Source organism: Colius striatus, chromosome 1, assembly GCF_028858725.1.
Source record: "Colius striatus isolate bColStr4 chromosome 1, bColStr4.1.hap1, whole genome shotgun sequence".
NCBI classification, from domain to species: Eukaryota; Metazoa; Chordata; class Aves; order Coliiformes; family Coliidae; genus Colius; species Colius striatus.
This window is the reverse complement of record NC_084759.1, coordinates 20125894-20152063: the sequence shown is the minus strand read 5'-3', so window position 1 is coordinate 20152063 and position 26170 is coordinate 20125894. Positions and strand designations below refer to the sequence as shown.

The window sequence follows — 26170 nt, the reverse complement described above, 5'->3', positions numbered from 1 at the left end:
CAGTTAAAGTAATAACTGATTTGCATCAAGCTCAATGGGAGGCTATAGTTGCTTGGAATTGAAACTGGGTGATAGTATGGAATCTTAATTATTTTTACTTGATCTTTGTGTTGAACTTGCCCTACTGATTCTGCTACAGCGTCCAAAATAGACCTCAAATTGTCACAAATTGTCCCTTACAGTATTTTGTTACTGTTTGATTCTGGAAAATGCAGCAGTATCTCAACCAGCTTGAGAGTTGGGCACAGAGGAACCTCATGAGGTTCAAGAAGGACAAGTGCAGAGTCCTGCACCTGGGAAGGAACAACCCCATGCACCAGTACAGGCTGGGGATTGACTTGCTGGAGAGCAACTCTGCAGAGAGAGACCTGGGAGTCCATGTTTATAATAAACTAACTGTGAGCCAGCAATGTGCCCTTGTGGCCAAGAAGGCCAATGGCATCCTGGGATGCATCAAGAAGAGTGTGGCCAGCAGGTCAAAGGAGGTTCTGCTCCCCCTCTACTCTGCCCTGGTGAGGCCTCATCTGGGGTCCTGTGTTCAGTTCTGGGCTCCTCAGCTCAAGAGGGAAAGAGAATTTCTGGAGAGAATCCAGTGCAGGGCCACCAAGATGATGAGGGGACTGGAACATCTTTCATATGAGAAAAGGCTGCAGGAACTGGGGCTGTTCAGTCTAGAGGAGTCTGAGGCTCCCTTCGTTAATATTTACAAATACCTAAATGGTAGATGTCAGGAGGTTGAAGCATCATTTTTTCTGTTGTATCCGGTGAGAGGACTAGGGTTGATGGAAAGATGCTGGAACACAACATTCCATTTCAACATAAGGAAAAACTATGTCACTGTGAGGGAGCACTGGCACAGGCTGCCCAGAGAGAGTCTAGAGTCTCCTTCTCTGGAGATTTTTCAGGAGCTGCCTGGATGTGTTCCCGTGTGACCTGATCTAGATGGACCTGCTTGATCAGGGGTGTTGGACTAGGTGGTCTCTAAAAGTCCCTTCCAACCCCTACCATTCTGTGATCTCATTAATAAGAGGCTTGGAAGTGGAGATGGAGAAGATGAGAGGAAGAAGAAAGTAGTTAAACCAAAGAAGTACTCTTGAATAAAGCAGTTTTCTTACCCTCTGTATACCAAGATAAGTTTAAGACCCCAACTGAACTGAATGACTTACGGATTAAGATTGTAGTAAGAGTTTTACATGGAGCAGTCAGTTGTGAAAGGCAGATCATGTAGAAAAAGCATTCAATTACACTAGTCCTTCATGATTTTTGATCTGTAAAACTTATTGGTGGGAAAGAACCAGAAAAGCATTTCACAGAAAGGACCAGACTTAAAGATACTTTTTATGTTTATTGGAAATGTCAATAAAACAGCATCTTAGTGTTCTTAGAAGTTGTGTTCTTAGTGCTTCAGGAAACAATTTTTCTTCTTGCTTGAAAGGAGTATTGTGGAGTTCTCAGTACCTTGTAAAAAAACCCCACAAACCAGTGAAAAGTGGTGCCCCAAAACACAAAACTCCTGTCACAGGCTGTCTGGCTCTTGCAGAGCATGTGTTCAGTATTGAGGGGTAGACAACTGAACTACAGCTGCAAGCTCTGAGTTCTTAAAATTCAACTCATGCTAATGCCCAGTAGTTAAGTGGGGAAAGGTACTGTGCTAATTCTATGGAGGAAAGTAAAACAGAGTTGCTCTTTCTCCTCTATAAAGACTTTTTCCTCATACATTGGAGTGCTACTGGATGGACTCATAGGGGGCAGACAAGTTCTGCAACAGGATGAGCTTTTGTGGGCTGTCAGGACATGGAGATGACTGGGTTATAACCAAAATATTCAGACAACAGGGACTTTGGAAAATCAAGTCTTAATCTCTCTTAGGTTGGTTTTGGTAAGCTGACAGCATGAGTTAGCTTATTAAACTAATTGAAAAATGGAGTGGTGAAATTATCTTGTGACACCTTTTTCCTGAAGCTATATTCATGCCTATAGTGGTTTTGATGTAAGGAAGACAGGAAGTGACATACATTATTGGGACTAGGTAGTGTGGTGTACTTTTATTCTAGCGTCAAAGACATAGTAATATAACGACTCAGAAAAAATACCCAGAGAAGATTAATCTGACAAAGTGTGCACTGTGGTTTTTCTGGAGGGTGATTCATAACTGAGTTTAGAGTGATTCTGAAGTGGGGCATGAGATTTTAAAAATGACACTGCAATTTCTAATTTTTCTCATGTTCAACTTTGCCTCTGTCAACACTTGAGTTCTATGTTTTGGTGAGGAATAAGCACTTGATCAAGTGCTTGAAACTAAGGTGAAAGGTGGCCTGTTTGTCTTGCTGAAGTCTGGATGGATAGTAAATTTTTTTTGATGATTTATCCTGTAATAATACCAGTGATTAAAGTCAGACTGTCAGGCTACTATGTTTGTGATACCTCTTCTGTTCAGTATAACTCTTCCTCGTAACATGAGCAACTTCATTCTTCCATATGCTATATCTCTTTACCATGTGATGTTCGTACTGCTTTTTAACATTGTCTCTTCAGAAGCATGCTGGGAACTTTTTGGACATAATCCTTGTATGATATTCCAATTGAGTACTAAAATAAAAATCTTTTAACCTGCAGCACAGCCAAGTATAGTGTGGTGACATTTCTACCTCGATTCCTGTATGAGCAGATAAGAAAAGCTGCAAATGCATTCTTCCTCTTCATTGCCTTACTGCAGGTATTGTTTTATTTGTTTGACTTGGTTGGGAAATTAAATTTTAATACAGTAGAAGTTGTTTTAGTTGTTATACTTAACTGCAAAGAAATTCTCAAACATATTTTAATAGTAATACTCATGTAGTATGTACTTTGAAATTAGATGGCAACTTAGAGACTTTTTTCAATGCAGTTTATGGAATCAAGCTACTTATTTTCTGAATAATAAAATCAGGAAGTAATTTTGTAAAACACGAAGCTGTTGACCATACTGACAAAAGCATTCATGGATTCTTGTGAAACTGCTGATTGTTGAGATAGTTCAGATCATCACTGTTCTCAGGTGAATTACAGCATTTGAATGTTGTTATTGTGGAGAGTGGGAGAAATAGAATGAAAGGCATATAAAACAACTTGATCTTCTAGCTGTATTTTTACTACTAGGTGATAGTTTCTTGAAATGTACTGAGAGCTCAGACTGGTTTGTCCACTGAAATTGAATGCCTATCTGGCACAAATCAGAAAGCTCTGCATTCTCTCTCTTTTGAGAGCTTTGTGTAAAGTTACATTTGCCAGAAACCCATTTTATGTTTGTGTTTAAAATTGATGTATCTTCTTCCTCTGTTCACAGCAAATTCCAGATGTCTCTCCAACAGGAAGATATACCACCTTGGTGCCATTGCTATTTATTTTAACAGTTGCTGGCATCAAAGAAATCATAGAAGACTATGTGAGTATGATTACAGAGAAGGTTATCCTAACGACAGTGTTACAGAAATCCACAGAATACCATGAAGTTATCTGTCTCTGCAGTTTATTCAGTCATTGCTGAACAGCAGCAAAATACCCTTTTGACTTTCAAAGCTCTGAACTTGACTTGAATTTCTGTAGAACAATGACATAAATTAAGCATTTTCACTATAGATGTTGAACAAGAAACAGAGGTCAGGACACTTCTTTCTCCCTCCTCAAACTTATTTATTTGTACTGCTTATTAGAAAGACCTGTGTAGAAATGCACTGTAGTGTGTTGATCTTGTAAAATGGGGAGTTGGAAAGCAACTTTAGCATAGGAAAAACTGTTTTGAGGAAAATCTGCAGTGGTTTGGATACAGTTTCCAATAGAGGTTTTCCTGCTTTGCAAAGTTGTGATGAAAAAAAAAAACCAATTTAGAAATCGGTTTAAACAGTCAGCACATAGAATGTATAATGTAATTGTCATCTGAATATACTATTTCTCATAGTTCCTCTTGGGTTTTTTTTTTCCTAAAAGCAGTTCTGGAGACTCAGGGTTTTTTGCTATTGAGCCTGACTTCCAACAGGAAGACTCTAATTTTCCATTATATTCTCTTATAAACCGTTTTAGATTGATCTATGTGACTTCTAAAATATATTACATTAAGTCAAAAATGACCCAATGGATCTTCTTCAAGTTAGTAATGTTTCTGGCTCCAGTGGTTTTAGAATCTGTAATGAAGTGTAATGAGATGTAACAAAATATTTTGTTTTCTTGCAGAAAAGGCATAAAGCCGACAGTGCAGTGAATAAAAAGAAAACAATAGGTAAGACTAAACAGTCTGAAGTGTTTAAAGTGTAAATAATGAATAGCAGAACACTTACTTTGGAACAAATCTGTTTCTTAAACTTTCATAATCGTGAGTGTCTGATTGGACTAGGTAGTCACTGGTATGTTATGATTTTATCAAATGTTTCAGACTGCTGTGTAGCACTTGAGTGAGGCATGGGGAGGATTATTAGAATTTGAAGTTTACCCAAGTTCAAGGTTGTCCTAAGTTATACACTTCTTAGCTCCTCCAAGAAAACCAAGCAAACACTTGACAAAACTGTCTTGATTATTCTGAAAAAAAAAACCCAAACCCCAAAACCTGAACACCCCCCACAACAAAAAAAACCACAAGGCAAGCAAACGTCTCCTTGCCCCTAAAATCACCAACCAACCCCAAAAACCCAACAACTGTTGAAATGCTACAGGGTGATATCCAAGGAATTTTAAGCAGTTGTTGAAAATGCTGCTGCCCTTAAAATATAGGAAGAACTCTGATTTTGTGGATACGCTTTTCTGAAGTGTCACAAAGAATTGAAAACTGATACCCTCAGAATGCCAATGTATATCCCTACCTATTGACAGTACTTAGCACTGAATGCGAGGAGAGATTTTACTTTTCTTCCTCTCCCTTAACTGAAAACCTGTGCAGAAAACGAGTGGTTTATTGATAGTTACCCTATTGTCAGCCTGTGCTGCAGTAGTAGTGTCGTCATCAGGTTGCCATGTTGGACAGCTCTGCTGATCCTATGTGGAGTTCTGCGCGTGAAACACAAAACACAAGGACTTCTGAGTAGAGCTTGTTAACTCCCAGATGTGTTTGGATGAAGTGTCAAAAAGGTAGAGAAACACTTTGAGGAATATGGGGAACTGAACAGCCTGCTAGTTTATGCTTCAGTTAACAGGCATAGTGTTTACAGGACTTTCCATTGAGTTGTTTTTGCCTCATTCTTGGGAATTTAAGTTGATTATTGAGGATTATTTGTTAATGAACATGAAAAACCATTGCTTTACTAGTTCTGCAAGGTAATTTATCTATGAGAATCTGGAAAGATGTTTCACGTGCAAGAACACTGCATTGATTAGTTCTGAGAAATCAGCAATTAACTGTCTCTAACACAACAGGCCTTGTTATAGGTAATATGAAAATCTGCTCTTTCAAAGATCATGAACTTCTAATTTAATTGTTGTTAGAGAACACGTGCTAACAAACAGTTCAAGGGAACTGCTTGATAGTAATTGTGGAGTGACAATTTTGCAGAACATAAAGTATTACAGAGTTAAGTGGAGCTTACCACTTCAAACTTTGTTAGTTCCGGTTTTATTTTTCATGTGTGAATACTCTAAATACAATTTTCAGAATGATACTTAAAACTTTGTCCTCATTTCTTGAGAGGAAGGCTGACAAGGCTCTTCCTTGAGACAAGTATTGAAAATGGGAAAGTAATGTCAGGGTGGGATTAAGATAAATTTAGGCCTCCTATGTACTTTTGGGTGCCTCTTGCTGTATAGAGCAGTTCAACTCTCTCAGACAAATAAGTGCTGGCTGCTTGGCTGTGTGCTGAAGTCTGTAGCCTTCAATGGCCAAATGCTTACTTCAGTAGCATGCATCTAGGCTTGGCATTTGTCTTTGTGTAGTTCTTAAATTGTAGTATACCTTGAAAACACATTTTCCATGTTAAATTTACTATTGGAAACATCAGTTTGCTTTGCAGAGTGGCTTTGGCATGTAGAAATTTGATTTCCTTTGGGGGAAACGAAGCTCTGCTCCCCGGTGAGCACTTTACATGTTCATTAGGAGCTGGAGTGTGTTTGCTCTGGACAGTTTCATGTCTTGGATGACTTAACATGTCTGTATGGAGATGACATGGGATCTAGGGACCACACTAAATGTAAGGCCAGGTGAAACCCCAGAGAAGTGTATTGCATAGATGTAGAGAACTCTGTAATAACCCTTCTGATGTATTGATCCTCTCATTGTCAAACCATGAGCATTTAATGCTGTATGGGATGTGCTTGAATAGTAGACAAGCTCAGGGCTAGCAAGTAGTTGCAGAAGACTGATGGGAAATGTTCTTAAGGAGCAGCACTTTAAATGACCCTGCACGCTGAGGTGTGGGTGACAGTATTAAGTCCTGGATCTAGAACGTCAGTACACTGTTGTTGGTGTTACAAGGCCTTAGCTAGGTTTATATTGTAACTGTTTTTGATAAGGAGCAGTCTGTTGTTCTTTGCTATTTTAACTTCATACCTTTTAACAATGAATAATTCATCAATGTTACCGTCCTATAAATACTCTTAGAGAAGACTGTCTTCTCTGTCATTTGGAAAACTGGGTTAAGCAGAGTAGAAGGTGCAAAATTGCAACCCCCAAATTTGAACTGTTTTATTTAATGGAAGCTTTCTCTTCAGATTGTAGGGCTGAGATTTTCTTTAAAAATAGTTGTTTTAGTAATTTCCTTGACAAAATAATTTTAATAGTTAAATATGTTTTATTAAGCTTGAAAAATAAATTGATTTTTTGCAGTAAATTGCCTACAAGACCAAATTCATAGTGGTCAGTTCAAAGTGTCTTCATGGCTTGTGAACACAACAGTGTCAATTTTTCATTGAAATGTCTCAAACTTCCTAGGGGAACTGGAAGGAGTGTCTGAAGGAAGGCTCAGGAGAGTTGCATTTCGTTTCTGTAGGTTTGGGTTTTGAGTCAAGGCTGCAGATACTTGTTTTTTTCACTTGAGACTCTGAGCTCAGGCCTTCTCCTGACTTGTGAACTAAGCAGAGCTCAATTCAAGTACAGCTTTGAAGGAAGGAAGGGGTGCAATAAGACTGATCTTCACCTAAACTGTATATATGTGTTTGTGTAGAAGCTCAGCAGTTCAGACACATCACTAGCAGTGTTTCTGTTGCAGCCCGCCCATATTTTATTAGTTTAATTCACTGTGATCTGTCCATAGTAATACTGAATCTTGTAGTTCAGTACTCTAAAATGTGCAACCTGAGGACAGGAATCTAGAGGTGGGTTTCTCATGACTGAGAGCTGGCATATGTTACATTCCCATTTGTGGTGTGGCCTGACCCAAGCAGGACAGCTGAGGCTGTATTCAGCTGTTGTGGTTCTTTCCCACCCTAGGAACAAAGGACCATGATTGGCCAAGTACGAAGGGCTTTTTGAACCCCCTAAGGACAAAGAGGTCTCAGTTGCAACTTGAGGGCAAAGCCAACAAGACTACTCAACTTGGGGAATAAAGCAAAAATTTATTTCATCCACTACCTTCTGAAAACATAACAGAAAACAGTGGTAAAATGAAGAGCACAACCAGCCCTTTAAAATCACCTTCTCCCTACCCTTCCCTTCTTCCCAGGCTAAGAGCTCTGATCCTGGTGTCTTTTTCTCCTCCTGCCATGAAAGGCTCAGGGGGGCAGGGAATGGGGATTTCAGTCAGTCTTTTTCCGATAGCTTCTGCTGTTTGTCTCTCCTCAAGGCAGATGAGCTCCTTTACCAGCCCTCTCAGCTCCAGTGTAGGGTCCCTCACAGGCTGGGCAGCCCTGCATGGGCTACTCTGATGTGTGTTCATCCCAAGGGCTGCAGCTCCTCTCTGCTTCTTGTGTGAGTCTGCTCTGTGGCCCACAGGCTCTCCAGCACTGCCTGTGCCATGGCTGCCTCCTCGCACAGTCTCCAGCCCTTCCGTGCACACTCACACGAAGCTGCTGGTGGCTCTCAGTCCTGCCATTGCCCTCCATGGGTTGCAGGGGTACAGCTGCATTCTTGCCATGGGTTGCAGAGGAGTCTCCAATCTGATGCTTCTCCTTCCATCAACCTTCTCTGACTGTGGGGTCTACATGGTAAGCTCCATCTTGTACCACTGCCTCCTCTTCTGGCTGCAGATTTCACTTAAATATTGATGGTAGAGGCCCCAGATTGGCCCGGTTGCGCTGGAGGTAGGCCCACTTCAGAGTTGGGGGGATTTCTTGAGAACTGTGTACTGAGATGGTACTGGAGCCCCTTCCTCATTACCAAGGAAAAATCAGCTCCACACAAACACATGGCATCAGCATGAGACTACCTTCTGTGAATCTGGTATGGTTTTCAAATTAGATATGAATGTGAATTGCCTAGAACTGAGGAGAACCTCCCTCGACCTGCTGGCCACACTCTTCTTGATGCATCCCAGGATGCCATTGACCTTCTTGGCCAGGAGGGCACATTGCTGGCTCATGGTTAGTTTATTATCAATCAGGATTCCCAGGTCTCTCTCTGCATAGCTGCTTTCCAGCAGGTCAATCCCCAGCCTGTACTGGTGCATGGTGTTGTTCTTCCCTATATGCAGGACTCTGCACTTGTCCTTGTTGAACCTCATGAGGTTCCTCTCTGCCCAACTCTCAAGCTGGTTGAGATCCCGCTGAATGGCAGCACAACCTTCTGGGGAATCAGCCAGTCCTCCCAGTTTGGTGTCATCAGGGAACTTGCTGAGGGTACACTCTGTCCCCTCATCCAAGTCGTTGATGAAGATGTTGAACAAGACTGGCTCCAGAATCGATCCCTGTGGAACTCCACTGGCCATAGGCCTCCAACTTGATTCTGTGCTGTTGATCACCACCCTCTGGGCTCTGTCATTCAGCCAGCTCTCGATCCACCTCACCGTCTACTCATCCAAGCCACACTGCCTGAGCTTTCTGATGAGGATGTTATGGGAGACAGTGTGAAAAGCCTTGCTGAAATCAAGGTAGATGACATCTACTGCTCTTCCCTCATCTAGTCAGCCGGTTATGCACTTAAGTGTTCTTGCACACTGCATGTTTTGGAGAACTTAAAGAAATGACTGTAACTGTTTTCAGTGAAGGATTTGACCTTTAACTGTAATTGGTATGTTCATACTTGGGCTGAATTTGGTTACTCAGCAATGATTTGATATAAATTTTTGACGTTGCTGTTTAAGATAGGGTAGTATTAAGTATATGTAGAACCATGTGGTGGAACTGCTTTGGTGGAAAGGCTTATTCCAGAGTAGATGGCCAATGAGTGTGTTAAGAAAACATTATAGGACTTGGGCATTGCTGAAGCCAAGGCCTGTTTCCATACTTTCCCGTTCAGTTTCAGTGTGAACTTCAGCACTGAGGATTCTCCTTTTGCCAAAGCTGATCTTAGCTTTTCAGTAGGATTCTGAGCCTGACTGACAACTAAACCTCAGTGTTATGAGTGCAAATGATAGTTAAGTTGGATGTGTCAAAGTCAAAACATAATGAATAACATGCAAGGAAAAAAGGGGAGTGGTGAAAGTTCTGTGGTTAAGTCATGCATAAAGATGCATCCTAGTATTGTTTTATTTTAAAGACGGTAATTTCCCAAACAAGTAAAAATACTGCCCATGTGTGGGTTAGTATTAAGTGATGCCAAGAATCACAGAAGCTTAAGGGTTGGAAGGGACTTTGAAAGATCACCTAGTCCAGACCCCTGCCAGATCAGGACCACGTAGAGTAGGTCTCACGGGAACTCATCCAGGTAGGTTTTGAATGTCTCCAGAGAAGGAGACTCCATTATATAAATATTAAGGCAGATTATTCCTAAATGTATATGTACATGCCTACTGCTGTGGACAAAAGTGTGGTCCCAGTTTCTGAGATGTACTTTTCTGGTCCATGTGTTAGTTCCTGTTCTGGTCAATATTCACTATGGCTGATGTAGTTGTTTTGGAAGTTGTCCAAATCTTTGCCATTGATTCTAATCTAACTTTGAACTTTCTTTCCAGTTCTAAGAAATGGGATGTGGCAGAACATTATGTGGAAAGAGGTAAAAATGGGAGATGGAAGGGAGTGGAAAAAGGTGTTGCCAAGAGACTTATCATTAATGTACACTGTATGAAAATTCCCTGTAACTTGGGGTGGGGGTGATGCTTTCTGTTGCAATAGTAAATATTGTTCTGAGCAAGGCATATGAGTATCCATCTTTAAATCCTAGTACTATGTTTCAGTAAAGTGCTAATCAACTGTTGTGTTTTAACTTGAGCAGTTAATATGCTCCAAAGTGTAAACACTGCTTTGTTTTCAGTCTGTGTCTAGAAGAGTAGCTTTCCCTGTAATGCCGTACCTTCTCCTGAGAAGTCTAACAGATTTATTTCATTACCAGGGCTAAAAAGCTCTTTAGTTTTAAGGTAAAGTTACCTGCTTGCTCAAGCAATGAACAGAAGCCCTGCTGCTACCTCAGGCACTTGGGGCTCATGTTCTGTGAAGCCCTGTTCCAGGACCCACTGAGCTTTATTTCTAGAACTTGTGGAAGTCCCTCAGGTTGTATTGTTATAATACAGGCTCTTAATGCCTTTTTAAAGATGAATTTAGTCTTCAACTAATAAATGAGGAATAAGTATATGCTTTTAAGACCTCTGTGAAATGAGACCTGCCTCAACAGTCAAAAGCAGTCCTGATGAAGTGTTAGGCTGTAGTAGAAAAGAATGCCAGGGATTCTGATGGCTAATGCTGATGGCTGTTCATGCTGTTCCATGTCCCATTTGTAATGAGGACATGGAAAGATGTATAAAGCTGAGCCTGGAATCTTTTTTTCTTACACCCTTAGTCACTTATTGAACTGCCCTGTGTCTGCATTTACATATTTTCCATTCTTGCAATTATTGTTAGGGAATAACACTTCTGCACTCTCCATCTTATTTACTTTAAAGCAGACCTTTGAGGGTTTTTTTGTGACAAAATTGGTAGGAAATTTGTGTTCAGCATGGTCAGAGTAAGACAAATGAATCTATCTGATCAAACAGGAAATTAATGGCTTACAAGTATTTTAAGCCCACTTCTAACTCTCGGTAGTGCATCGGTGCTAGGCCCTCTGGTACTCATCTGGCAAACCTGGCTTACTGTTCTGAGAGTGTTACTTGGTCCTTCTTAGAAGCTGAGTCCCGTGTTTGCATGAATTCCGTTAAAGGTGCCAGAATTCTTAGGTCTTCAATATTCCAGATACTGGAACTTAGCCTATTTTGAGTGTCCATATGTCAGGTTGATGCTTATCTTTAGAGACAATGCTCCTTTCTAGTGACGAACACAAGTAGTGCATCAAAAGAGGGCTGAGGGAAAGTGGTAGTGTGTCAAGATGATTCTTGAGGAAGGTCAACTTGAAAGATCAACTTCGTTACTAGGAAAAAATGTTGCTATAGGTTAAATAAGACTAAAGGAAAACCTCTCAAATTTGCTAGAATTATAGAAAATGGGAGGTTTTTACTAAATATAAATCTCAAGTTCACAATTGCCAATTGAGTATGTCTGTTTTCCTTTCTGTGGAGAATTGCGGTGAATAGTACTCTTTCAGAAACTGTCTCTAGCTGTTCTGTGCATGATGCTGTTCTTTTGACTGGGTGAAAAAAATAACAAACTAACATTCCGGACAAGCAAACTGTTTGTTTTTCTTTTCCATGCTACTGTACTCCTGCCCCTGACTCAACAGGTAGCAGTAGGAGATATTGTGAAGGTCACCAATGGGCAACATCTTCCAGCAGACATGATCATTATATCTTCCAGGTATCCTGAATGGGTGTGGAAATGATGTGTCTGATGAACTGAGCTGCAGAGCACTTGAAATTCTATATTTTCTATTAATGAAACCAGGAATCAGATGGCACTAATTGTTCTCCACATCAGAAAAGAAACTTCATCCATATTGAAACAGTGCTTTACTAGGCAAATGATTCATGTGTCTCTCTAGATAGATTGTTCTTAAGGAAAAAGACTTCTTTAAGAATTCTTAGTATTATATACCTGTAATATACAAATTGTATCATTGAGTTTAGAAGATTGAAGATCTGTTATGCAAGCTTCATGCAGTCAGTTGCTCTACGGCCTTCTGAGGATCCTTCTATTTAAGTAAGGAAGCTCAGGTTTTCTTCCATGAATTCCACTTGAGCTTCTAGCATATTTTTGTGCCTTTCAGGAAACATTCTTTCAAACAGTAATTGTAAAAGCTAGCCAGCTGGCACCTAACTAACCTACGAAATAGCTTTTGGGCTTCACTTGCTTACTTGTTGTCTTTGATACAGCACACATGTGGCCCATCTCTAGCATGGCAGCAACAATAACCTTGAGTCCTGCTCATTTTAGTTTGTGAAATGTGGGACAACTTCTTTATGCTGTTGTATTGGCAGATGAAGGTTGGGTGTTAGTTGGTAAAAGTATTTGAGTGGTACTTGGCTGCTAATCTAGATTCTGTATTGTGTTAACTTGAGGCCAATTCAAGACCACTGTCTGCTTAGACACATGAGATGTAAATGAGGCAATAGTGCAGTGACTATTCTCCAACATGCTTTTTCCCCTAGTATGGAAACCTAGTTTCCTTTTGACTGTGTGCTTTTCAACAGTGACTGCAGGTTGCTCTGATCTCCATGTTACAGCTCTCTTAGATGACCCAAATTGAAAGGGAACTTGTTTTCTAAGGTAGTACATTTTCTGCTCTACCTTTATTGTTGTGCCAATCCTGGGAAGTTTAAGATTTTTGAAAGCTGTATAGGTGAAGGTTTTTTTGAACTGTCATACAAGCAAGGACAGAGATATGTGTCTTCATTCCATGGTATACAATATTGTATCTTTAATAACAAATGCCAAATTTTAAGTAAGCAGTTTTGATATCAACAACTTCCTGTTGAAGCACTGAGGAAGATTTGTTCTACTTGAGATCTTCCCTTCTAATATATTACAGTAAACCCCTTTCTAACTTATTTCTTAACTTGCATGGGTCAGGTTTTTGTACTGTATTATTCTGCTAACCCAATGGATAGCTTAACGCAAAGTATGTTGATTTGGGAGAAGCTTTGCTTGAATTAAATAGCAATTTCTATGTCAGTTTTGCTTTACAATTGGTTATTTTGCCATGATTCTTTGAAATGACAAGACAAAGTGTTCTCAGTTCACCAGAAGGCTTTGCATGCTCTGAAGGGGTGATGTCTTGGCTTGTATGTGTTTAATTTTCTGTGTCTGAGCAGACTGGCAGAGATGAAATGAACTTCTTGTCTTGACTGTCCCCATAGAAAGAAGGTGGCATCAAATGACTTTTACACAGAAAATCAGTTTACATGAACGAGAAAGTATTTCAAACATAACTTTGGATGGAAAGACTTCCACATTTCTGTGGAAATAAGAGGAATTAATTGTATTGCAAGAGATCTGCCTCCTATGTTAACCACTTCAGTTGCTGTACATGATATGGTTGTGACAGAAGCCACATTGCAGTCAAGCTGTACTTAATCTGTATCTTTGTTAGGTTCAGATTCAGGTTACCCATATAAGAGGAGTCTGAGAACAGACTCTGAACATGCTCTTCAAGGGAAAATTTCTGAAGACAAAAATCTAGCTTCTAAATGTGGCTTATAAATGTATCTATCTGTTTCTTAACAGTTTTTGTTCTAAGGAGCCTTCATTACAGACTCTTATGTAGACTGTTAAAGTAATTGGTTACTTCGGAAAAGAAATAGCAACTTCTCAAAAATATAAGTGATATGCTAAAGAAGCACTTGTTTGAGTCCATGTGGGGAAATTGCTGTTTCTTAGCTTCATGAGAAGACAGCCAGGAAAAATAGCTTTGATGGTGCCATACAGATGTCAGGAAAAGGTTCATGGTAGAAGTACCTTTCCTTAGCATTGGTGCTTCCTATGCAGAATTCCTCCATGTTACTTGTAGATAAGATATTGACTAATGGAAAATTCAATTCTGTGAGGAAGACTTTTTGTTGTTGTTGCTACTGGTAAGGGCAGGAGTATCTCTGAAGATGCCATTTACAGCCCTCAGTTGCAGTCTTATTGTACCTTTTCTGATTTTAAAACAAAAGCTCATTAGCACTGATGTACCTCCACAAGTCTCTCAACTTCAAAGGTAATGTTGTGGCTGTGACCACTTTTGTGTGCAGTACAGACAGAACTCAATAGCTGAGAGCACTGCTGTCTTATCTGGCCATATCCCCTTTTTACACTGTTCAATACTTAGTGTTTTATCTATAGTTCTTGCTATCTGAAGCAATTTTTTGGATTGCAATGTAAAGTAGTCCAGTTCAGGCATCTAAATTTGTTGTGACTTGTTGCATTCTTACTAACTTTCTGATTTAGACTTGTCTTTCTCCAGAATTTGTTGCGTGAGTGTTTGTATCCAAAGATATCTTTGTAAAATCTGTACTTTTAGCTGGCTATTTCACACCTATATACCACCAATATGGATTGTAGTCTTTAGTATATTGTGGACCACTGCAGTGCAAAAAAATACAAGAAGTTCTGGATTTTAATACTGAAAATCTTCTGCTCCCTACAGTGAGCCACAAGCCATGTGCTATATTGAAACAGCTAATCTCGATGGGGAGACGAATCTTAAAATACGACAGGTAAAACAAACAGTTTCACCTCTTTCTTATCTGTCATTCAAGTATCTGGCTATGAAGAAATCTAGCTTGCTAGGCAACAGTACAAGTACTCTTTTGAAAAAAACCCCACAAACCAAAAAACACCCAAAACATCTTTTTCCAGGTGGCTGTAAGCTGCCTTTTCAGCAGATACAAATATAACAATAATGCTTCATCTGTGAGTGTAAGGAACTAACCTGGAGGAAGTATAAGCCCACAAAAGCAAATAACAGATTCACAGAATCTTAAGAGTTGGAAGGGACCTCGAAAGATCATCTAGTCCAATCCTCCAGCCAGAGCAGACAAGCAGAACTTGGCTGTGTTTTGCTGAGGGTCCATTAAGTACAATTGAAATGCTGTACTTAAAAAAATAAATATCATCTGTGCTTGTGATGAGAGCTGCTGTTTCTGCTGTCACAAGTTTCACTGTCTACTTCTGCATCTGAAAAGTGACCAAAAGGACCTTTTATATGTGTAAGTTAATTTGTTCCTTTTGTGGTAAGTTGTGGAATTTGTTTGGATTTTTCTGGTTTTGTTGAAGAAATACTGTTGATTATGGTGTTTAGAAATAGTTCACAGTCTGCCTTCTTTCACTATAAAAGTAGTTGGGTTAGGAATTTGAAATGAAAATTACTGAATTTTTAATAAGCTGTACATTTTATACTTGTTTACTACCTTTGTAGTAATGTGATATATTGTTCTGGATCAGTGAAATAAATCAGGTTTTGAGTTCCTGTCATTTTATTTGCCTCGGGACATGTACTTGAAATAAAAAATAAGGTTGTAGGACCTTTTAAGACCTTGTTCTGCCTTACAGTGGTGCAGTCAAAATCTGATAAAAGAAGCAATGAATAGACCACTCTTGACCAAGTAGAGACAGATGAGAAGCAATGGAGTATTGTATGTGCACTCTGAGATGGAGTGGCAATAAGTTAGGTTACTGTTGCATGATGGGTTGATAAATAATCTTGAGCAGAGTCAGAGCATAATGGCTCCAATGATCCAAGACAGACTACGCTTAGGAGTCACTATGTTTAGCATCAGTAGCACATCAGTGGAGCTATATTGGGAGAAAAACCACAGGCCTGTTTATACTGCTCTCCTACTTCCTCCAGAACACATGCAGCTCACGGTTACAGAGAGTTCATATAGGTAATGAAACTCTCTTGTGTAGAGGAATATAAACCAATCCTGTTGAAGCAGGATCTATATGAATCTTCTTTTCAGGAAAGAGTTATTGAGTATCTGTTTAAAAAAAACCCAAACAAACCCACGAAAAAAACCCCAGACCAAAACAAAGAAAACCCTACAAACCTGACAGAGAACTTTGACACGTTTAATTGTTTGATATCCTCAGATGTTGAAAGCAAGCACCATTTTCTTAGTGTGCTTTCTAGTAACAAACATGTCTTATGGATTGGTCTCTGCAGGGACTATCTCAAACTGCCAGTCTCCAGTCAAGAGAGGAATTGATGAAAGTATCTGGAAGGATAGAATGTGAAGGACCCAACCGTCACCTTTATGACTTCACTGGAAACTTGCGCTTAGATGGTAGAAGGTATTGACGTGATGATCAAGCTGTCAGTTTGGTTAGGATAAAAACTGTGTGCTCTTTGTCTGCAGCACTGAGTGCATGTGAGTTTTGGCTGGGGAAGAGGAGAGTAATAATTAACAATTGAGAATTTCAGCATCTGCCAGTGTAAGGTAATGTAATTCTGTCTTTCAATGGAATCTTCTCCTCAGTACAGGAGAAATGGTTTCTTTGGGCTTGCAGTGGTTTTTTTTTTAATTGGAAGTTACATTTAAAGAGAGGGAAGAGTGAGGGAAATGGTTGTGGTTTTAGGGTCTTGTTACAGGAAATCTGCAGAGGAAATGGGGAAACCTTTACCTTGCAGCTAAAGCCAAAGGTTGCACCAAGTTCAAATCGGTGGAGAAAAATGGTCCTGGAATCTGTAGTCTTTATCAGGCTGACCTTCATCTGCAGCAACTTTTGGAAGAGGGTAACTTAGTTTTGGTACTTGAGTTTGTAGAACGTGAAAGGTCAGTAGAAACATACAGGTTCTATCTGCAAAATTTTCCTGCACAAAAACTATATTCTTTAAGCAATTTAACTGAATACAGATGCATGAACAGTGGATCATTTGCATCCCTCTTGAAAATCACGTGGGTAATAGTTTCCCCTAATGCTTGTTTAATAATATATGTCAGGTTACAGTGTGCTTGGAATGGATGGCATTTTTGAAAGTGTGATGCTTCTATCTCTGTGATGTGAGAGAGAACACAGTAACAGAGGTCAAATGCAAAGAAGACTGTGACTTACTAAGTTCATTATATTACTTTCCTCCTTTTGTGACTTTTTTTGAGGCAGAAGTCAGGCTTGAAAGAAGAATCAGTTCTTGATAGTACTTTAGGAAGGTAAAAGACATGTACTTCTTGCTTTGCAGCCCAGTTCCTGTTGGTCCAGACCAGATCTTGCTAAGAGGTGCACAACTGAGAAACACTCAATGGGTCTTGGGTATTGTTGTGTATACAGGACATGATACAAAACTCATGCAGGTAAAGTTCTTAAGGAGATGTAGAGCATGTTCTGATAGAAGGCAGTCATCTTTCCTGTATTCTACTTGTCCTTTGGACTTAAGTTTATGAAAGGGTTTGACTCATAGTAGCTATTTAAGACCTGGAGACTTTGAGGAATACAAGGACACTGCTGTACTTGAGTTTGCGTGTGCACATGTGTAAACAATGAGGTATTTGTTTCAAAATACTTCAATATGTAAACAAAGCTACTGTTATTCTATCTGATAACTGGATAGCATTTAAAACCGAGGTTTGAGAGCTGAGGAGAAGGATGTAATGATTTTAGCCCTTGAAGGTCTTTAGATGAAGACTTAAGCCTCTATATTACCTTAATGGCAGGGAGTGCCTGGAGTGACCAGGAAACATGTATGTGGTGATCACCCTTACTGACAGTGGGGTGGACAGCCATGATGAGTATTCAGTCTTTAGAACTGGGTGGTTTTATTCATTGATGTCATGTCACTTTGGGTCCTGATGAGTATTGACTCCTGTTACTGCTTTGTTGAGCTCTGTATACCACATTCAGCTAAGTACAGTTGAAATAGCAAGTTCTATAATGAACTCTGAAAGACTGAATTTGCCTCAGCTATGTTCTCTTGTATAAGCCATTGACAGACTTTTTTTCTGCTGCTGTTCAGAACTCAACCAAAGCACCTCTGAAGAGATCAAATGTGGAGAAAGTGACCAACATGCAGATCCTGGTTTTGTTCTGTATTCTTCTGGTGATGGCCCTGGTGAGTTCTGTAGGTGCCTTATTATGGAACAGAACACACGGTGAAGTCGTCTGGTACCTTTGCTCCAATGGTGAGTGTGCACACAGTATGCTGGGTATGTGTCCAGAATGTGGGTCAAGACAGGCTCTTGACTTTACTAAATGCATGCACTGAAGTATGAAACAAAGAAAAAAAAAAAGGAATTAAATGTGTTGTTAACTTTTTAATGTCCCAGTATCCTTTTTTGTGATTTTTTTTTTTTCCTGAGAATGTCATATATGTATTAGCAGCAAGGCTTCTGTTCAAAAAAACCCACAGGTTAGGTAAATATTGCTATGCTGCCACCCAGGGAGCAGAGCAGAAACAGAAGAGGGTAAGAGCTAACTGGAATACTGAATATCCAAGAACTTCATCTCTGTGGAGATACTGTGCTCAAATTTGTTCTCAGAGCAGGTAATGTGTCATGTCTCACTGTATCTGACTGCATCATGGCAGGTGTCAGTTTGATACTGACTTCAGTTCCATGCTTATGTATGGAAGCTAAGGATTTCTCTAACTTTTTCCAGTCAGAAATGCTGATCTGCACTTGTTTTAGAGAAAACTTTTACATGCTAAGTGATTTTTGTATTTATTGAATGATGTTTTAGTCATTTTGGTTTCTGATTGATGTTATTTTGTAATGAGAACTCATCTGTTGGCGTACTTATTAAAGGATTTTATTTGCTTTCATTCATACTCCTTGAATTGATTAGTTCAGAGATCAAAGATGGGCTTTGTGCAAACACGTATGGATGAAAGAAATTGCTGTCAAGTAGACTTCTGACTTGAGAGAATTATGTTAGCCAGCTACATAATATGTTGCTACAAATATTGATGCAGATCTGAAAACAATTCCCTCAAACTAGAAGTGCTTTCTCTGCTGGTGATTGCAAAACAGATGGCAAAGAGCATCTTCTGCAGTTTAAGAACTACACAAGTGCAACATATAATAAACTAGAGTGATTTAGTAGACTGTATAGATTTCTTTGTGTAAAATGAATGTACAGTTTCCATCACTTCTGTAACTGCCACATGCTGGAAGGATACTTTTCAGACTAGACAGGTAGATAGTTAAATTTTTGTTCAGTGTCTAATTTCTGTAAAGATTGTATTGGAAAACTTTTTTCCAGTGTCATTGTGCTTCGAATCATGCTGTAAAACCGTTCAAAGACATGTAATTCATCTTTGCTCACCCTTGGATGTGCCAGGGCCCAAACTTCGAGTCTTTCTCTGACCTTCGAGTTCAGCAACTTTCTCTGGCTTCTATCTGGTCCTAGTTTGCTCCCCTGCCTTTTTACTAATTTACTTGTAGTGCTGGGGACCGCTTAGTGTATGTGTTGTGAGCCAATTATGTGGGGTGCTTTGCATGCTCTTATATGCTTTCCTTCAATGAAAATGAATACCAGGCAAACGTAGAGACTTTGGATATAAAGGGAGGCTATGGGCAGCACAATTACCAGGGGCTTTCACCCCACGTGTCTGCTGAACTTTGTGCAGTCCTGCCTGCTGTCTACAAGTGCTGCTTCTTCCCTTTAGGACCAGTTGAGTTGCAGGTGTATTTTGGCAGCTTGCCCAATGTCATCATTAATAACAGTTCCTCCTCTTAAGCAAGGTGCCTTAGATCATTTGCTAGGTGTCTGTTTAACAGTCAACTTCTCTTAGATTTCTTTAGCGTGGTTAGTTTTTCCAATCTGCCAACAATTGTCAGATTTTAGAAGAGATTTTAATATTTCTTTTTTATTTTCTAGCTCCACTGAGACAAGTAGGTGCTTTCTGTATGGTAAAGTTATGCTGCTGGTGATATTGGTGGCTGTTACCTGGGGCAGCTGACACATCAGATAAATTGCTAAATTTGGTTTATTACATGGAACATGATACTTTTTCACTATATGTTTGGCAAAAACTGTTCAGCAAGTGCTCTGTTCTCTGATATATAGCCTTACTGATCTTGCCCTTCTTCACCTGGCATAATATGCTGTGTATCCAGGCATGTGCTCTGTGGGTGTTCTATGTATGTACTATTCAAATCAATATTAAAAAGACTCTTATACTAGGCCTCAATACACTTACTGATTATTTTAGCACTAGTAAATCTGATTAGACCAACTGCAGAAAGATGATTGCCACTATATGATACCACTCAGACTTATGCCTTCTGTCTCCTGATGTCGTCTTATGTCTTTTGGTCCACAGAAATGCTGTCTGTCAACTTTGGGTACAATCTGCTGACATTTATAATCTTGTACAACAACCTTATTCCAATCAGTCTTCTGGTGACATTGGAAGTTGTCAAGTTTACTCAGGCTCTTTTTATAAACTGGGTATGTAACAAAAATAAATGTGTTAATGTCAGTTTTGGAAAGTGACATTAAAAAAACCCCCAACCTATTCTGAAATCTTTACTGTTTTTTCTGCTAAGTTTCCTGATGGGGCTTCCAGGAAGGGCGGGTATAAATTCAGAGGATCTATTCTGTAGTCTGTGTTCCTCAGGAAATTGAAGGAATTAATTGTAGAGAGATGCCCCATACAAATGGTGACTTCTGTAGGCTTTCAGGATGAGAAGAAAGGCTCAGCTCTTTTGGTTGAATGAGGTCTCTCAGCTGACTCATGCTCTGTAAATATTTTAGAGCTCCTCAGCTGCAACAGAGGGGAAAACTTGAGTTGTCTGGGGCATGGGCTTGTCTACATTTTTCTTTTTAATTCAGAGACTGGCCCTAAGGCCATCTCTGGTACAAATCATAATATTTCTGTAAGGAGATGGTGGCTCCTCGTGCAAGAAAACAGTGACCTCTGTTCAGGCAAGCCTTGACTGAAAAATGTGTCTGTCCAGCTGTGGACCAAAAATACTGTTGTGACATTTCCAAAGCTGAAGAACAACCAAGAGAAATACCTTGTCTTGGTATGCATGAATCCTTGGTCTTTCAGGAAAGGTGTAGTATTCACTCTAAAATACAAGTAAATAATGTCTAATATGTCTGTTCTGAGCTACTTACAATGTATTGGAGATGCTTAACTGGCTTCTCCAAGAAGTTACCTTGGTTCATCTAGCAGTGGTTTTGTTTACCTTCTGAATTACATGTAGTAAGAGGAGTTGGTATAAAAATCACTTAAATTCTGTTCAGTAACGAATGTGGCTGGAGTGAACTGCATTGTTCTAACTGAAGACCTATGATGAGTATGGCTACTGCCTGTTACAATGTCTTCCAGCTGTATTAAATTGCTAAACTAGAGATGCAGTGAAGAAAAGTGTAGTTTCATGTAATGGAATCTGCTCTTTCTCATGTATGTGTATTCTGGAGGTATATTTAGGAGACACCCTTATTCAGCCTGGTAGGCTGTTTGTCTTCAAAGCCTTCAGAACCTCCACTAATAGAGTTAAGTCAATTGAGCCAAATTGGAGATGACTAAAAAGACTGGAGGCTTCAGTGTTTAATTCACATAGCATAGGTCTAACTTTGCTCTCATTTCAGGACATAGATATGTATTATCCTGAAACAGATACACCGGCAATGGCCAGAACCTCAAACCTTAATGAGGAACTTGGGCAGGTAAGACAAAAAAGTATCATGTTTTTGGTATCTGGGAAGATAAAAGGTAGGAGAGCGTGCTATACTAATCTGTCTTATTCTCTTACTCTGTGACTCAAGTTAATGGCACGTCTTTATTTTCATTGGTCTAAGTCTTAAAAGTAAAAGGAGATACCACAGGATTAAATTAAAAATCATGTAGGCAGTTTGAGGCTTGAATTATTTCTTTTGTTCAGTCTAAATTGATTTTTTCCTCAGGGGTGTTGGAGACTTAGTCTATGGTTGTGACTTTGTGTACTGGAACAGAGTGTACAAGACTAGGCTTGACTAAGGAGCAGGCCAACAGCCTCACCTGTGTCTTCAGTTCTCCATGTTTCTGACCACCTTGCAGGAAATGAAAGTCAAAAAGTGTTTATGGATGTAAAATACATTATTATGTTATGTTCAGCAGTGTAGTGGTCAATATTTGTCCAACTTAATTCTATTGGCCTTTTCCTTAAGCTCGTTAAAATTTGTTTTGTGTTTAGATTTTGTTGATACGAGGTCATCAACCTCCAAATTATGGTAGTGTTGTTTTTTCAGAAGTTAACTATTTTATGTGGCATAATGTATATTGTTAGCTCATATGGTTTATTAATAAATAGTTTACTACTGATTCCATGAAACTAGACTGATTTTTTTTTATTCATTAAATTAATTACTTGTTCATGGGTGCATTGGAAAATATTGTAAAATGCTAGAAGTATTCATGACTTCAGTTTGCTCATGTTTGAGTACTCACTTCGATTTCCAAAATGTGTCTTGTGCTGTGTTTAGAAAGTGTGACACACAGTGGAAGGATCACTTAACTAGTGTGGGAAGAAGAGTAGAGCCTGTCGGCTGTCTTGTCTCCAGTCTTTCTCCCTGCTGTGTCTTTCTCAGTTGACTTGAGAAAAAGTGGAGTGAAAGCACTAAAAAGTTCTATCTCCCTCTCCCTGGAGACTTCTATACTCCAAACCTCTCTGCCATCTTCCTGGGGTGGCATTTAACGTGATTTATGTGGAGAGTTGAGGAACATCATCATTTATGCTTGTCATGTACCTCTTTTTGTTCGTTATCTTTTCTAGGGGTGTCAAAGGGGTGTTAACCTTGAAATAAATATTAAAGTTAATGAAGCAATTATCTCACTTGGGGCACTGTGGCCTTGCTGAAACTGTTTCAAAGTTTTTCAGCTTGATCACACGATTTATAGCTAAAACAGAACCATCTTGCCACGACAAGGCTTCCTTCTTCGGCTACATCTTGTGCTGATCTCTCAGGCTTCCACCTTCCAGGTCTGCACAAGATATAAGTGGACACTGGCACTTGGAACTCTTTGTGTATGGCTCCCACAGTATATGCATCTTGCACGTGAGCATTGCTCATAACTGAGTTTCAGAAAAAGCACTTTATTTGTATGCAGAATACCCCCTGGACTTGCTCTAGGATGGACTTACTCTAGAGTATTCCTTGCACAGTACTGCTTATGGGGGAAAAAACCCCAAACAAGTTGCTGGTTATCTTCAGAACTTCTTCAGTGTGTTAAATTCTAATAGTTCTTCAGCAATTTTAAGAGTCTGTGTTTTTTCCAGTCCTGCTGTTGGAAATTAATAGAATTGAAAGATTTGGTGAATATTCAACTAGCACAACCAAGTACATCTGTGTTGAGCACACTGGAGCCTTGGCAACTGATACCTGCTGTTTGACCCTTTCTACATTTAGAGATAAAGAAGAAATGCCATTAAGTAACTTCTAAGATTATTTTTCCCATAGCTTGGGTAAGACAGACTAAGCTGCAATAAGCCTGTCTTGGCCAGTACTGTGACTTTGGGGCCATATGCCTCTTGGAGTTTTGCTGATACCTAATTTACTTTTACATTTCAGTCTTGTTACTTTTCAAGTTAAAAATTAGCCTTTCTTTTTCTTCCAGGTGAAATACCTGTTTTCTGATAAAACAGGTACTCTAACATGCAATGTCATGAACTTCAAGAAATGTAGTATTGCTGGAGTGACATACGGGTAGGTGTGACTTTTGTCTGTAGCTTAGTATCTGCTTATTAATGGTACAGACTTTAATGTCAGCACAGGATGAGAACATTATGTACATTGAGATGTGGTGACTACTTTACAGAAAGTCCTAAATTATCTCGTGATGATTTAAACCAGAAGTGCTAAATAGTCTCTAGCCTTTCTAGAGAGAGGAAGAGGCAGCCCGAGGATGGCAACTGACAGTTATATTGCTGTGACTTCTTCCCTTGAACCAGGATTTCATTACAACCATGTTAGCTGTATTTGTGGCTCTAGAACTAGATATTCCTTGTATAGGAGGAATACCCACTTACTGGTTTTGTTCTGTTTCTGTCAAAAGGATCCCTTTAAGTCATGCCGGTATTTCATAACACTTGACCTTTTGCATCTTGAATGCAAAATCTTTACTTAGTGTTAAATGGGTTGGTTTATGTGCAAGTTAGCCTTTGAATTTCATGGTAGCTAAATTAGGTAACTGTTTGAGTTAAGCTTTCTGCCTTCTGAACAGCTGAACCTGTGGTTCCAGCATATGTTTGTATTTGTGGTGACTCATTGATCTTTACCTTCTACCTTTGTCTTGATTTGCAAAGCAGAAAAAAAAAGTTGTTTCTTCCTGTTTTCTATCCTGCAGTCACTTTCCTGAGCTGGAAAGAGAACGTTCATCAGAAGATTTCAGGTAGAATAAATTCTAAGATGTTTGTGGTCTGTGTAGCATAATGATTTATATAAAGACTGCTTTCCAAGTTGGCACTGGAAGAATCCCAAGGGAGCAGTGTGTTTGAGTAAAATGCAGGAGACTAATGCAGAGCTGGTGGGTGGTGATGGATCTTGTGCATAGGAAGATGGTGTGTGAAGGGTGGTGAGGGATAAACAGTGCCTGGAGTGGCTTGGATGCATGCTAATACAGTGTTTATCTGTAGCTGTAGACAACCAAGTTACATGCTTAAGAGTTAATTTATTTACTATAACCTTACTTTTAGTAAGAGACTGAGTGCTACTCTTTGCAACTGCTAAGCTCAAACTTGACAAGGAACTTCTTTATTAACATGTTTTAATGCTTAAACCTGGGAAAAGTCTGATATGGAAGTCTCTTGTCAAAAGAACTGCTCACTCTTATTCAGAGCTGTAATTGAACAGAGGTGATGAGTCTGAACCATGTTACAGAAAGGAGTGAAAACCTACATGTGTTAATGCAGGTGTCACTATAACATGTTCAGATTAATAGGAAGGGGAGAAGAGCCAAACAAGGCTGATGGGGCTTTGGCCAATATAGGTAAGAAGTGAGTTCCCCCCAAAGAAAGAGGTAGATACTGAGTGCTGTCACCCACTCTACTAGTCTATCTCATTGTAATGAACCTTTTATGAAGGTGATTTGATATGATGGTATATTGGTACGTAAGCTGAGGTGCAATTTCTGTGGATGCCTCTTTTTCTTCCAGTATGTGCTGTTTCCTCGTTGCCGTCTTGTCTCCTTGTACACTTATTTTTCTAGTCACTTCTGTGGGAGAATTTCATACTGGTAGTAACTTGGAGTACACAACCTTAAAATCCACCAGGGATCAACTTCAAGCAGACCCTGTTGGCTAGAGAGGGAGCTTAGGGATAGTGACCTTTAACCTATCTTAAAATGAAGTTGCCTTGAAATCAGCATATTTTAAGTACACCTGAAAGCTGCTTCTGCTACATCTGCCCCTAGGTAGTGTGTTGACACTTCAGCCTTCTCAAATATACTTTGAACCATAACTATTTTGGGTTTCTTTCTGGTGGTGTAAAGTAATTATAGCTCATTTTCAGCACTTGGTACATTAGTAAATTGATCTTTTGACCTTTTCCCAATAGTTTTCAAAGACAGTGGAATCTTGTGTTTCCTTTGCTTCTCAATGAAATGAATAAAGTAGGAAGATGGGAAATCTTGACACTATTATGTTTGAATATGCATGTCTTGCTCTTCAGCCAGCTACCTCCTTCCACCAGTGAATCGTGTGAATTTGATGACCCAAGACTGCTGCAAAACATGGAAAATGACCATGTAAGTTGATTCACTGAGTATCGTGTCTGCTAAACACCCCATTCTAGGTCTTTATGAAATTGAGTGCTAAGCAAATCTACTTGTGTGATGAAGTCTACTCTATGGGTGTGTAATGCAACCAAGGAGTGGGGAGAAGGCAAATAAAATACTCCTCTAACCCCTTTCTGGCCACTTGTCTTGCTATTTAAACCATGAGATGGGTATAGGTACCAGCTAGCTGTGTAACAGCTTTGTATGTGCTAGTGTATGTGGAAGGTAATGTCTTGTAGCAAATGGTGGCAGAGAGTGCAGTTCTTTAATTGAAAAACTGATTGGAGTATTCAGATATCCCTACTGTTAAAGTACTCTTCTTAACAGCAGTCCAGAACACGGCGAAGTGGTTCTGGTGTGAGACTTTCTTTAAATACTACAAATGTTGGCAATACTAGTTCTGTAAAGGCTGTAAGAGATCAAACTTGATGGCAAGCTTAAGTTTAGCCTGGGGCTTAGCAATCTTAGCCTACTTGATTGTGTCCCAAAGGGACATAGTCCTTAGGAGAGTATCAGTTCATAGTTTATTCAGTAACTGTGCATCTATGGAGTGTGTGACTGGGCACCAGACAATTT

At 39.5% G+C, this 26170-nt stretch overlaps 1 protein-coding gene across 2 annotated transcripts in view; it reads left to right on the top strand.

Moving 5' to 3' along the window:
• ATP8A2 (ATPase phospholipid transporting 8A2) overlaps positions 1-26170 on the top strand; it is a 291601-nt gene that overhangs the window by 11964 nt on the left and 253467 nt on the right. The window contains exons 2-15 of one of the 2 annotated variants that reach the window (XM_061992915.1): positions 2617-2716; positions 3326-3424; positions 4210-4255; positions 10005-10045; positions 11702-11775; positions 14546-14615; positions 16064-16191; positions 17078-17189; positions 17849-18014; positions 20156-20283; positions 21433-21510; positions 23438-23526; positions 24167-24211; positions 25489-25564. In XM_061992915.1, the coding sequence (XP_061848899.1) occupies positions 2617-2716; positions 3326-3424; positions 4210-4255; positions 10005-10045; positions 11702-11775; positions 14546-14615; positions 16064-16191; positions 17078-17189; positions 17849-18014; positions 20156-20283; positions 21433-21510; positions 23438-23526; positions 24167-24211; positions 25489-25564 (1252 nt within the window). Of the gene's footprint in view, positions 1-2616; positions 2717-3325; positions 3425-4209; positions 4256-10004; positions 10046-11701; positions 11776-14545; positions 14616-16063; positions 16192-17077; positions 17190-17848; positions 18015-20155; positions 20284-21432; positions 21511-23437; positions 23527-24166; positions 24212-25488; positions 25565-26170 lie in introns of those variants that run through there. The other variant, XM_061992924.1, reaches the window with a different exon arrangement.